Source organism: Macrosteles quadrilineatus, unplaced genomic scaffold (assembly GCF_028750875.1).
Source record: "Macrosteles quadrilineatus isolate MER2022 unplaced genomic scaffold, UCM_ALF_1.0 Scaffold_19__1_contigs__length_3004403, whole genome shotgun sequence".
Classification (NCBI taxonomy): Eukaryota; Metazoa; Arthropoda; class Insecta; order Hemiptera; family Cicadellidae; genus Macrosteles; species Macrosteles quadrilineatus.
In genome coordinates this window covers 805,658-820,057 of record NW_026542612.1, presented here as the reverse complement: position 1 = coordinate 820,057, position 14,400 = coordinate 805,658, and the positions used below count along the sequence as shown (strand labels likewise).

Sequence of the window (14,400 nt, the reverse complement as noted above, 5' to 3'; positions counted from 1 at the left end):
GCAAGGTTTTCCCGATTTCTGGTGAAATAATTATGACTATCCCCAACTCGTTCCAAATCATGAAGTCTGTCCTTTACTGATAAAATTGTTTCATAAACGTACATTCCGTAAATTGTCATTATATTTTCTGATTTAAAATGTTCTTTATTAACAGAAGTTTCAAAATCTAAATTGCAGATAATTCTAATAGCTTTCATTTGCTTTTTTAGAATTAGAATTCAAATTGTAATCACTAGTTGCACCATAAAGTGAAATCCCAAAAGATATACTTGAGTGGATATATGAAAAATATATAACTTTTAGAGTTTGTTTTTCACATAAGGGTTTCCCAGCGCATTTGCCACTCATCTAATGTCTCCTCTCTTCTGGCACTCTTGCTTTCCTCCATTTTCTCCACATGTTTTTCAAAAGTCATTCCTTTACCTATAGTCACTCCTTAATCAAGTCTGACGACATATCAAGATTCCTGTTTAACACAACAATGGGTTTTTCCGAAATTCGTGGGACCCACCAATCCTACCTTCCGACATCTGTAACGACCCAAAACCCGCTAAGGGGTAAAAACCCGATTTTTAAGGTTTCATTTTAAGATATTCTAAATTTTCTACGTTCGGGGTAAGCCGCGCCTGTGTTGTCAGCGGCATCGTAGGGGCAAGGGTCCTACGTCATCGTAGAGGGGATAGTTAGTTACCTACCCCGCCGCCAGGGGCGATGGCGAAGCGTCAAGACGCTTGCTGTTTGGAGATAAATCCAACAGTCCTGACTTACGAAATTCTGGTCAATTAAATATTCCCCCCGTTCCTGGTAGAATACTAAAGCATAAGGTTAGTGTGCTACCGATTTTATTTTTGTTTAATCTAATATTTAGAGAGGTTTTATTATTTTTATGTTATTGTGCCGCAGTCGCGCGCGCCCCGCACGCTTTGTCACGCACGAGCACACTGCCTTTTGTCCTTAACCAGCTGCGGAAATCATTTAAGTTGCCAGAACGATATCCGTAGTACTTATTTCGTTACCCCGGAACGTCCTACGTAAGTTTGATTTAAGAAACCCCGTATCGACTCTGGTGATCGACCAAGTCTAATTTTCCCGACACGTCTACTTTGGTGATTACCAAGTACAACGACCGAATCTCGTTTTAGTTAAGTTTCTAATTAATTAGGCTTATTCGCATTCACAATAGGTTATTCAAAATTCTAAATTTAGCTTCACATATTTTTCGAGTGGCTATGATGAGCACTTGTTAAAGGTAAGCTTAACACTGTAAGCATTATTATTGTAATTAATATTCTGAGCCAATAAACTCGAAACGATAATTAATTAATGAACACGTTAGAGTCCTGGACTATCTCATAGTAGGCTAAGCTATCTGGACAAATTTAAGGTGTGACAGAATTTCAGGTGAGATGGCAATTACGTACTTAAAAATCAAATTTTGTCTCTCAACCCGAAATTTCGTCATATCAAATGGCGATCCGAACAGGGACATTAATTGTATGTTAACGATATCTTATGGCACCCGAAGGCATAGTCGATAATTAATTGTTTTGGCTCAGAATTTAATAAATATTACACATACGAACATTACCATAGTCAATTTTGTGTACGAGACATAATATTGCAGTGGAATATTGGTTGTCTACCGTAGAACTAAATACGATTTAACGTCCGTACTGTTGTTAAACGTGCTACGTTTGTATGGTAAAATTATAGGATATTTATTGGAATTTAATTGACTTCGAACTTAACCGTTTATACATCTCATTTATTTATACCAGTGTTTATACATTTCCTCTGATAATTTATTGTTATTTGAATATAATTATTTAAGTAGGAAATAATTAACACTGCCTTTGAATTTAATCCCGAATATTCTGTAAGGTTTGTTCTGCTTTAAGAAGGCTAGTCGATCTGTTAGTTCACTAGTGTTGCGCTCGCCTATTGTTCTCTGTATGAATGGGCAAGAGATATGAGCGGCCCGATCAGCTGTTTGCAGGGTGTATACTATTTTATTAAAGTGAAATTCCCGGGGTTTTCCAGGTTTTTTCCTGGTTTTTCAAAGATTTTCCAGGTTCCCGCGTATCTGTTTGGTTCCACATAAACTATAATCAATTTAAGACTTGCAGCTTAAGTATACAATATACATCAATTTTGTTTCAAGTCCAGTGAGCTAGAGTTGAAAAAATAATAATCCTTATTAAGTAATAATTTTCATTATCATCATTACTTAAGGCCATGGAAACATCGTCTCACTCGATGGCAGCAAAATCCTGAATATTATCTTCATTTTTTATGAACACATTATCAACGGCGGCAAAATCCTGAATATTTCCTGCGGTCGTGTGGTCGCTTCCCACAGTGACGTAAAAGTAATAACAGTCTTACGTTATCATAGAAAAATCCTGGACATCTCCCGCGGTATGTATACATTATCGCCGTCTCTCGCGATAACGGAAACGTAATCATCGTCGTCCGCGATCGTGGCAAAATAACGAAAATGTTCCGAGGCCGTGTAGACAACATCATTGACTCCCGTGGTCACGGGAACGTCATCGTTGTCGTCCGCGATCTCGGCAAAATCATGAAAATTTCCCGCGGCAGTGTAAACATCATCGTTGGTCCCGCGGTCACGTAAACGTCATCGTCCGCGATCGCGGCAAAATTATGAACATCTGCGGCCGTGTAGACATAATCATCGTCGTCTTTCGCGGTCACGGCAAATCACTAATATCTTCCCCGGCCGTGTAGACATCATCATTGCTACCCGCAGTCATGGAAACGTCATCGTCGTCGTCCACGATCTCAGCAAAATCATGAATATTTCCCGCGGCCGTGACTACATTATCGTCGTCTCTCGCGGTCACGGAAACGTCATCATCGTCGTCCACGATCTCGGCAAAATAATGAATATTTCCCGCGACAGTGTAAACATCATAGTTGATCTCGCGGTCACGGAAACGTCATCGTCGTTTCCCGTGGTCACAGAAATGTCATTTAGTCGAATTTAGGTGAAATTTACACTTGTAGAACCAATCAATGAGATTCCACAATTTAATTCAATTAAATTATTTAAGATGGGGACGCCACTATGTGCGTATTTTAACCCGAAGGATGAGTGGCGCGATCTTGTAGTCTTGTTAGTGACTAAGGCCGACATATTCCTTAGACACAGCTGTTAATTAATAGCCCATACAACAATACAATGGCAACTAAGGGACCTACAGTTTATAGTGGAATCCGTACCACATTTTTCCTTGTAATTAACGAATTGGTCTAATTATCAGGATAATACTGCGGATAGTCGTAGTACTCACTAGTGCGGACGTTAATCCACACCAGGGAGCATAACATCCACAGTGCATGCCAATAAAAATCCACAATTCGTGACCTCCTAGTAGCCACAGAGTATTGCAGGGAATGTTTAGCCTCATAGATATAAGAAAATATGAGTAGAAAGTTTCATACTTACTTCTTACGCCCCGAATATATTTTTTCAGTGAAAAATGAAAATAGCAGTGGAGGTCTTGGAGTTGGAACGTAAGTTTAATATTTGAACATACATATAAGTATTAGTATTTATAAGATTAACTAGTTTTTATTTAGGTTTAGAATGGAACAATAGGGTCTCAGACACAGTAAGGGTAAATGGTAAATAAAATAAAAAGTATCAGCAATCTGACATACTTTCCCCCACTAGCTTGTCAACAACATGGTTAAGCCAATTTCCACCGAGTGTAGTCCAGTTAAACCGATGTCCCGTTAAAAGGTGTCCGGATAAGAGGGAGTCTACTGTAGTGCTTAATGTAGATAGTACAATAAATAGATTTTACAGAACTCTGGCTTTTTTGTGCGCCGCAACGATGAAAACAATTTACATATCAATTACCATGGTTGTTGTATTTGAATATGTCGCTTTATCTAGATAATATTTAACGTTCTGTAGTTCATTTAGTACATATACGGACTGTTGTGAATACATATGAATGAATATTGTGCATTTGCTTTTGAATGTCAGGGCCTCATTTTATTACACAGGGTGTCTCACCTAAAGTCAACCAATAGCTAAATTTTTTACTATGAGATATAGAGTTAACTTGCTATGGGGCACTCCCCTTTATTTCTTAAAAATGTTTTTTGGAGTGGTTTCGAATTTTAAAAATATGTTCGCCATTTTCCAATATGGCTGACAATTTAAAAACCTTATTTATTATTGACATTTTTCTCTAAGGCTACTTGTTTAGGAGTTACATCGTGTTACTAAGAAGAAATGGCTGTGAGCTCCAGGATGCCGAATGTACACCACAAGCCTTTTTGTTTAGATATAACATGCTATAACTCCTAAAGGAATAGCTTTAGAAAAAAAATGTCAAGAATAAAAACTAATACAGCATATTCCATAAGAAATAACAAAGTTGTCAGGCATATTGGAAAATAGCGGACATATTTTTTAAATTCGTAGCCATCCCTAAAAACATCTTTAAAAAATAAAGGGGATTGACCCAGAAGAAGTTAACTCTATCTCCTAATAAAATAAACTGTATCGGTAATCTAACACATAATTTATCCCTTATTTAAGTTATTTTTTGTTGAAACTATGAATATTTAGGCTAACATGGTAAATACACTTTTTGTAGAAAATCTTATTGCAAAAAGGATTAACAAAAGATTGCTTTGTTATCCTTACCCGTTTTAAAAACATAGCTTAATTTCTAAGAGACTGTAAATTTATCTAAAAAGGGGGGTTAGAGGAAAGCACAAGGGGGAGGAGTGGGGACTTTTGGGAAAATGATCATCTCAACATGGTCTAACAGCATAGAAAAATCCAGCTTTCCCAGAATTACTTCAAACATAAAACCTATATTGACTGGGCTACTTGCTATCTATGGCGCGTCTCGATAGGCCTACTTCTACAAATTTTGCGCGTCTACTCTTTTAGAATTAAATGTGGCTCTGTTTTTTTTGTGCACAGATTTCCTTAAACTTGGTGTTGTTGTACAGTTATGAAAATGAAGTAACAGTTAACAGATATGATCACCTGCTTTCATTGATGAAGTTAAATGAACTTCGGGAATTTCACACCCTCCGTCTTCTACACTCCATTATCAATAGTAAAATTCCCAATTATTTATCAGACAACTTCCATTTTATTTTTGACATCAGCACCCGTGCTACTCGTAGAGGCTCTCACCTTTTATCTACACCAATTCACCGGTCAACAGTTTTTAACAAATCCTTCTTGGTATCTGCAATTCGATTGTGGAATTCTCTTCCTGACCATATCAAATCCATAGGTAACCGTGCAAGGTTTGGGGCAGAGATTAAATCTATTATATTGAGCAGCAGGCTTGAGCGAGTCTCTGGCGCTGGTGTGAGGGGTTGTTGGGGGCTTGTGTGAATGGGATTTTTTTAGGATTACTTAACTTATTTTTTCATGTTTACAAATTTAATGTATTACTTTAGATTATTTAAATTTACTTATATAAGTGAATAAGTTTTGAGTCTCTGGCGCTGGTGTGAGGGGTTGTTGGCGGCTTGTGTGAATGGGATTTTTTTAGGATTACTTAACTTATTTTTTCATGTTTACAAATTTAATGTATTACTTTAGATTATTTAAATTTACTTATATAAGTGAATAAGTTTTTATTTATTCATGTTTTAGAGGTTAAGTGGTAGAGAGGACTTGCAAGTCCTAACTTCGCCTCTTAAATAAAGACAATTTTCATTTCATTTCATATGAAGTAACATGTCTTAAACACGTACAATATTTCCTATATTTCATTTTAAAGTAGTTTTAAATTTTATTTTTTGCAAGAATTATTGATTGAGGCCTAAAGTATAAGAGATAGAAGAAAGTTTGTAATAACCGTTTTGAAGGAAATTATATTTAGGCGTAGATAGATGGTTAAACCACCTTTCATTAACCATTAACCGTTTGAGAGTTAGACGCGGAAACGTAAACCACTCACGCGCGCAACTTCGTCCCCCCTCTCCACGAGTTGTGACCACCCTAGAAATTCGACATCATCGATTTTTTAATCTACTAGATATCCCCAACAATAATCAAAAGTCAAACTTTGTCAGACTTTCAGTGCATACTTAACCCATTTGGTACCCGGCCTATTATGAGTATTCATATTTAAAAGGAATTAATTAATCTTAACAGCTGTTTCAGTGAACAAGTTGGTTCTATGATAATCGATAGCATTTAAAGTTTATAAGGTTTTCCAACAGGGTGCAGCACTATTAATTTTTTGCATTTATTACAACAGCTAATTTGAACCAAGCAGCAACAAAAAGCTGTTATACACAATGAGAACTGTACTTTTTTCTATTGATTAAGTGCAGTGGTAGAACATTATGGCTATGGTAGATGCGCTGTACCATAGTATACCGTAAATTAAAAGAACAAATTTTCTTCTCTCCCATTGCAAACGCAAAACACGAGTAAAACTGCAACAAGCATTTTATATTTATACGCCAACCCTGTACGAAGGACGTCCTCTGCTAGTATTATATAATTATATACATCATATATTTGTATACCTGCTGACATACTGATGACACACTTAGCACAAAAAGCTCATCAGTAGCTGACGTGCAAAAGGACGAGGTCCGCCCCGACAGAATCAATCAATCTTGTGCGTCATTAGCAAAGAACAATCTAAGGAGCTTTTTAGCCAGGAAAGGTTCTTTGATTTTTAGTTATGCCAATTTATTAATAAGTAAAGAATGTGAGACACTGTCCAAAGCCTTAGTTACACAGCCAGCTCCCTATAAAAGCTTAAACTAATGCTATTAATTTTTTTAAACTCACAGAAAACAAACAAGCAAATGGAAATTTGCTTAGTCTGCAGGTTTGCTGCGGCCGGGGTATTTAGTAATTTATATGCTTTATCCAATTTACAGCATTCAATGTTTTTCCAGTGCTGTACTGGCAGGTGCTGGTGTGGCTCTAGTTGGGTTTCTTGGCCAAAAATTGTGGAACAGCTTTCAAAGTTCATCAACGCTGCCAGCTAAGCAATCCTCTGATCCTTCACCAACTTCTAGTTATTGGGTTCCTCCCACTCCCAAGCAGAGTCAACCCCAACCAACATCTACTGTGGATATGAAAACAGAGAAGAAGATAGATATTCCACTGGAATTTGCTTGTGTTATATGCAAGGAGAATCAAAGGAGAATATGTCTTCTACCATGCAAACATGTGTGCTTGTGTAACGAATGTGCTAAGAGGGTTAAAGAGATCTGTCCCATGTGTATGCAAAAGTTTGATAAACAAGAAAATGTCTTTTTATGAAAAGATGAACAGTCTTGGAGACTTGTTCAGCAAAAATATTTTTTTGTAGGCAGAGTAAACTAAATGCTATTCTTGACGGTATACTGTGTTATTTGTGTTCGATGGATTGATTAAGTGATTTTTAAAATTGACAACATAGTAAAAAACATTTAACTTTTCTGTTTAAAGAAGATAAAATGATTTGTTAAAAAGTTAAATAAAAAACTGGTCGTCCCTTGAAGAGGTTGCTACTTTTCAGTTGATACTTAATATAGCAAGATACTACAGTTCTTTGTAATAAACATAATAATATAAAACATGTTCATGGTTAAACATTTAAAATGTCTTTTTTTTGTCTGTGGCATCTTTAAAGCTTTGATAATCGTGTTCACATCACTGGAACAAGCTTTAAGGTAAACATTTTCATACTATGTTTCTTTAACATACATATTTTTTTAATGCGCTATTCAAGTGCTAAACAATGTTTTATTTTTTAATTACATTAGTCTCCTACATTAAAGGCTAACATATATACCGGTCATCAGTCTTTCAGCAGACACAACCGAATCATTTATTACATTTGCATGATTGTTTTAAGCCATTTATAAGCTAGCATTGTTTAAGATAATGGTATTATCTTTGAAAAGTGAAATGAGAGTTTTACTTTGTTAGAGGGTTGGGATAACTAATTTGTGATATTACGTTGTAAAAAGAATACAATATATTAGCACATACAAGATTTATATAACTATCACTTATATTAATATGTATATAAACTTGTATTTTAACAATGATTTGAATAATCTAGTTTATAGTATTGTGTAGGTTTTATTTGGTTTATTATCAAGCATCACATTACTCAAGTTAATTGACAGGTGATTTGTCCATAAGTCTTAATTATTACTAACAGTAGACTAAAATTAAAAATGAGAAAATTAAATTCTATTTTTGCTCTGATAAGAGTTCATCAACTTTGTAAAAAGCCTTCTCCAATAACCATTTTTTCAAAGTTTTTTTAAAGCTAGCTACAGACTCTGTGTTTTTAATGAATGTGGGTAATTTGTTGTAAATTTGTGGTCCCATATATTGAGGGGAGAGGTGGAACAATTGAAGCCTATGTTGAACCGGTTTGATTAAATTTTTAAATCTTGTGTTATGAGAATGGTTTTGTTGGCTTTCCATGAATAATCCTATATCACCCTTCACCATTAAAGCGAGTTGATAAATATATGAACTGTATAAGGTTAAAATTTTAAATCATATAAAAAAGTCTTTACAGTGTGCAGTCTTAGGAACTCTTGCGATCAGTCTGATAGCTCTTTTTTGAAGAGCAAATATTTTTTAGCCCGACAGGAAGATCCCCAAACAATTAATCCATAGTTCATAATAGAAGAAAAATAAGCGTGATATGTCATTAATTGTGTTTCTAAATTTGTGGTATATCTAATTACACGAATAACAAATGTGGCAGAGACTAGTAATTTTGAAACATTTTTAATTTTTTGGTGCCAATTATAGTTGTTAATAAAACAGTTTCTTACAGTTATATTGGTGGATTTTTCTTAATAGATACCCGTACACTTCATGGACTTATTCACTCACATGGAAATTAGTTTACCTAGAAAATTCATTTATCATGGTCCAAGAAAATTTGTTCCTTTTGTATACTTATACATTACAAATCAGTTCTTAGTGCTCAGTCATATTGTGAAACTATGCCATAATATAGACCACAGGGTAGTTTACAAAGAAATATGTTTGGCTGCACGTTCTATGCAATTTGTTAGATTCTGAATCAACCAAGTGACAGATTTTCATTCTTCTGTTGAAATAAAGATAATTTTGAAAGGAAGATTATATGTCAAAGCCATAGTTTCAGTTTTGGATTTAACATATGCCTAGATATGTTATGTGTGTTTTTATGTGATGAGTGTAGCCGCAAACCTGAGCCCGTCCAGCCGTGCGCACGGTGTTATAATCAGTATTATTGTTATCTAAATGTTTCGTACGTGTTGTGTATGTGTGATGAATGTAAAATGTGTTTGGACTATTTATTTAATATATCGACGCTGTAGCTACAAAATCAAAGCAACATAGAAACAGATTCAACCTAGTGACAGTGGAGCTGAGGATGACCTGATGGTTGAAACGCGTACTCCACAGCAATTTATGGATTGATGACGTAAGTTATTTAATTGTATGCCTAGATGTTTAGATGGTTGGAAACTTAAATTTGGAAAAACACAATTTTTAAAGAACTATTACCAAATTTCAGGTGGGGTTTGAGTAGAATTTAGATTTGTTATAGTTGTGTACTCGTTCCAATATTGAGATAGTGGAACAGTCTGCAAAGTATTGCTATACAAAAATCCTCAGTATTGTCACTATCAGCACAAGCCATTGTTAAAACGATCATAATATTGCTAAGATCCTTGAGATATGGTCATGGTGTTGCCGCGAACACTGGATTTGATCACGTTGCTGAAATCATCAGAGATTATTACGATGGTGCCTTGATTACGGTTAACAGTCAGGGTGGCTTTACAATAAAAGCACAATCTATGTTTGTTTAAAATGAGAAAACTCATCGTAAAATCCAAAATCTGATTAGATTTTAACATTTTATTTTAGTGAGAAGAGATCCTCCACTTAGGAATATTGAACAAAGAAGAACAAGAACAGAAATCGTCTTTTGAGTGGAAAAATCCTACTGTGGTCAACATAATTATTTGGTCTCAAAGAGTTAAGTTCTGCTTCAGAAGTCTGAATGATTTAACATTTCTGAAATATAAGTGTTTTGGACTAAATGTCATTGTGGCTTCAATTACACCAACTTAAAGATTTTCATTTAATATGTATTTCTCAGTGGACTCTTTATATGTAATTAGGCCTATATAAAATGTTAATAATTAATATTAATTAATATTAGGTGGGTCGTGAAAACTAATCCATGATGAAGGGCGGTTGCCAGACTGAAAGGTTTGGGGACTGCTGTCTTGGGCTACAACACTACCACCTTACCAATATTACAAACCAACGGCATGGTTGAAGTAGTAACAGGTCTATATCTAGGCACTAAAAATAAAACACTCATCACCATTAAACAAAAGATACTAAATTTATTACAAGAGTACAAAACTGTATAACAAATTACAAATGAAGAGAAAGAGGTATCTAAATGTAAAAGTATACAGGCAAAGTGAAAAGATTGTCATTGTAGACAATGCAGGCCCATGATACAATAACTGATATACAGTACATTGTATGGCAGAACTAAATGTCATCATTATGTTTAATTTAGATTGATTTAATCTTATTTATTTATTTAATTTCTTCTAAAGCAGGCAGTTTCAAAATATTGGGAGTTCAACAAGAATGTTAGTGCAATATTTATAGATTTAAAAAAAGCATACGACAGCATAGACAGAATCAGCTTGTGGAAAAGTTGTTTAAAATTCAACTTAGCACTGGAAGAAGCCCTGCAGAAAACAAAAGAACTTGGATTGGGTGTTAAGCTTGGAGTAGATCTAAACATATTGGCATTTGATGATGATGTGGTCATTTTGTCAGAAACTGAAACTGTTGGAAACTTGGTAAGTTTGGCAGAAGTACTTATCACAGAAGCAAACAAAATAGAATTGCAAGTAAATGTAGAAAAAAAACTAAAATCATTAACTTTGGAAGACAAGCAAACAATAGAAACAGAAACATACAGATAAAGAACTTAACTATAAATTGTACAGAAAGTTTAAAATATTTAGGAGTAACTGTAAATAGTAGAAACTCAGAAGACGAAGACATACTAACTAAGTTATCAAATGCTAATAAGTGTTGGGGAGCCTGCAAGAAGTTGATCTCATCTAAAGTATTATCTCACAGAACCAAAATACAATTATATAAGAAAAAAAATTCAACCTATTTTGTTATATGGTAGTGAAACATGGGTATTGTCCAAGAAAAATGAAAACCGACTCATGGTGTTTGAAAATAAAGTCCTAAGAAAAATTTTTGGTCCAGTGCAGGAGGGACAAATGTGGAGAATAAGGAAAAATAGAGAGTTAAGATCACTATACACCGATCCAGATATTGTTGCAATAGTTAAAGGAAGAAGGTTACGTTGGATAGGGCATGTGCTAAGAAGAGAGAAAGGAACAAGACTGTATGAAGTTTGGAGAGCCACACCTGGAGGTAAACGTCCATTGGGAAGGCCGAAATTAAGATGGACTGACCAAGTATTGAACGACATCAGGACAATGGGTGCAAATGTCAACTTGGCTGAAGATAGAGAAGGGTGGAAGAGGCTGGTAAACGAGGCGAAGAATCAACTGAGATTTGTGGAGCCACGGCAGTAAGTAAGTAATCTTATTTATATTATTGACCTAAATTATAAAGCCATTTAGGCCTCTTTACCTCTACGCTATTAGTGGAACTTCAATTACAAGCCCCTTAGTAGCAAATATACCACCAAATAGCAAATATAAGTCACCCTTAAGTGTAAATATACCCTTAATTTTGTCAACATGTCATTGCAAAAGTGGTAGAAGTTAAGAAGTTAACCTTGATAACAAGTACTGTTTGATAATCCCTATGAGAGACTTGCTATCAAGGTTTTACAGTCCCTCCGTGTTTTTATTTTACAAAATTTTAACTAAAGCTGAGTGAAGAAAACACAGGTAATGGAATTAACTGATAAGAAGAGATTGAGGAAACACCTGACCACGTGTCACAATTCACAGATCAATAGGCTTAACAATTAGTTAACAAATTACTTTAATTTAAAGTAACTTTGCGTTGGTCTGTCGTGGTAAAATCTTCTTCCCCAAAAACTGCTTTGAAATTGGAAAGAAATCACGTTTATTATGTCTACTTAGCAGGTAAAATACTGTGTACATTTTTGTCAAATATGATTTTAAATACATAATTACATCTGCGAATAAACAAAACTTTTGGACTTATTGGAGTAAATAGTTATAACAAAACAAGTTTTATAGAATAAAATGCAGTCAACTCTTTAGAGCATAATATTTAAATTTAAAAATGTACAATTATAAAACTATAAAATACACATATAAAGTTTGAATCAAGCACACAACAAGTAATAAGAATAAGTCTTTTAAGCAGTCTACATTATTTGTTGCGGGTTCGGAGGGTTCGTTTGTAGTAGGTATGAGGTGAATCTTCTGGTATTGTCAACCTCTGTAAAAAGAAAAGCAAAAAGTTACAGTAGAACTTACAATATCTTTTAAAGTGAAGGACAGGGGAAAATTTGTTGATAGATAAGACAGTGATAAGACAGTATGTATATATATGAAAAATACTGGAGGGATGAGAGGTCTAACAATCAGATAAAATGCAGGAGCAGATTAGATGGAGATTCAATCAAATGTAGGTACAGTATATCCAAATACTGTAGTTTACAATGTTGAAAGTGGTCAGATATTGGGGTCTTAACAGTGTAAATTATCATGAAAGAAAACTAGGGGATGCACCTAAAAAGTCGGTACGGTACGGTTCTGGCCGTACTACCACCATCGGTTTGGAGCAGCCTACAATAATTAATTACTTTCAATTCACTATCTTAGTCAAAAATTAGTTTTTCTCAAGTAAAACTAATGAGACAAGCTAGATTGCACAATGGATTTACGTGGTTACCACACAATGTGAACAGACAACAGCATGTAAGCAAGAGTTGTATTAATAATATAAAATCAAAGGAATATAATATAAAGAATTACGTGAACACCTAAATTAAAATATCAAAGGAATAAAAACAATAAAATATCTCATTATATTCTCTTGTCCTTTTTAGCAAATTTCCCTATAGGGAAAGATTTATATATATATACATCCGTGAACGCGATAACTTAAGTAATTTTGTGTCCGATTTTGATTAAATTTGGTTTAAAGGTGTAAGGCGGTTTAAACTTGAATGAGTTCGCGAACCAGCATGATCGGACCATGGGGTGAAAAATGGCTTTTCTCATTTTTGGCCCTCGAAACAAAAAAATTCCCAATTTCTCTCTAGACTTTTTTAAAGAGCTTAAAAAAACAAATAATTTAGTAATATCGAAGTGTTTTTGTACGGTGATTGGTAACGGAGAAAGTTCAAAAAATTGTAAATTTAAAATTCCCATGTTATTCTTATGGAGAATATTGTAAAATGTTGTAGTTTGCTTGTTTATGGATATATTTTGACCAAACTTGACAAATTTATTTATTTTATACTAAGCAATTAATATTTTACAAAAAAATACACTATATAAGTTTCCTTGTCGCAGCAAACCTAGGTACTCATTAAACCTAATGTCTTTTAAATATATTTATGATAAGAGACAGGGACACAATCAATTTGCAGGTAAAAGTGAAAAACACAAAATGCAGTAGCCTAGCAGCCAACACAGTCAGCTACGAGCTTACAACCAACTGCACTACACAGTACTCAGGAAGGAGTATCTCATTCATCATAATCCCTTCTGTTGTAATTATCTTTAAATACACAGAGTATTAAATTAAGGTACAGCTGGTTTGTCTACAATACTTTTACTTTTAATAACACACTATAAACATTTATAACCATCAAAGTATTGTTGTAGAAATTTTACATAATTTGATTTTAATATTATAGACCAGGGGCTCCAACCCTTTTTACTCAAGGGTTGACAACTTTTGGAGGAAAGGCGGGCTGGAATGGTAACGCACAAACTATAACCATTGACTATTAGTTAATACAACAGTATCAATAAATTAAACCTTCAGTATCCAATAGTCAATAATAACTCTATAGTCTGTGGCTAACGTTTCAGTGTAGAAAAGTAGCCCACCTGTTGCTAGTCTGTTGAAAAAATGTGAGCCTGTTGTGTGAAACATAGACCTTTCTGTAATATGGAAATGTTGTAAAACTTGTACAAAAAATGTGTAAATAAAGCAGTGTTTAATTTAATTTAATTTAATTCATTTCAAAAGTAGCCCACCTGCAAATAACCCACATAGAGGTAGTTTTCTAATTAAGAGCTCAGCGAAGAAGTTTGAATGTTTGTTGCCGATTTTTTTTTGTTACTATATAACCTTTGACTAACTCAAATTCTTTTTTACATTTTAGTGCGAATGATGCTGTGACCAACCAAAAT

At 34.4% G+C, this 14,400-nt stretch overlaps 2 protein-coding genes across 3 annotated transcripts in view; one reads left to right on the top strand and one right to left on the bottom strand.

Annotated features, from left to right (window-relative positions):
• The window catches only part of LOC129005304 (baculoviral IAP repeat-containing protein 7-B-like), a 33,961-nt gene extending 25,142 nt beyond the window's left edge, over positions 1-8,819 (top strand). The window contains exons 3-4 of the mRNA XM_054434161.1: positions 3,498-3,537; positions 6,925-8,819. Of these exons, the coding sequence (XP_054290136.1) occupies positions 3,498-3,537; positions 6,925-7,294 (410 nt within the window). The 3' untranslated portion in view covers positions 7,295-8,819. The remainder of the gene's footprint in view (positions 1-3,497; positions 3,538-6,924) is intronic.
• A 1,549-nt stretch (positions 8,820-10,368) lies between these two features.
• Positions 10,369-14,400, bottom strand: part of LOC129005279 (kinesin-like protein KIF20B) — a 155,222-nt gene continuing 151,190 nt past the window's right edge. For both annotated transcript variants that reach the window (XM_054434120.1, XM_054434121.1), the window contains one exon: positions 10,369-12,469. In XM_054434120.1, the coding sequence (XP_054290095.1) occupies positions 12,401-12,469 (69 nt within the window). In that variant the 3' untranslated portion in view covers positions 10,369-12,400. The remainder of the gene's footprint in view (positions 12,470-14,400) is intronic.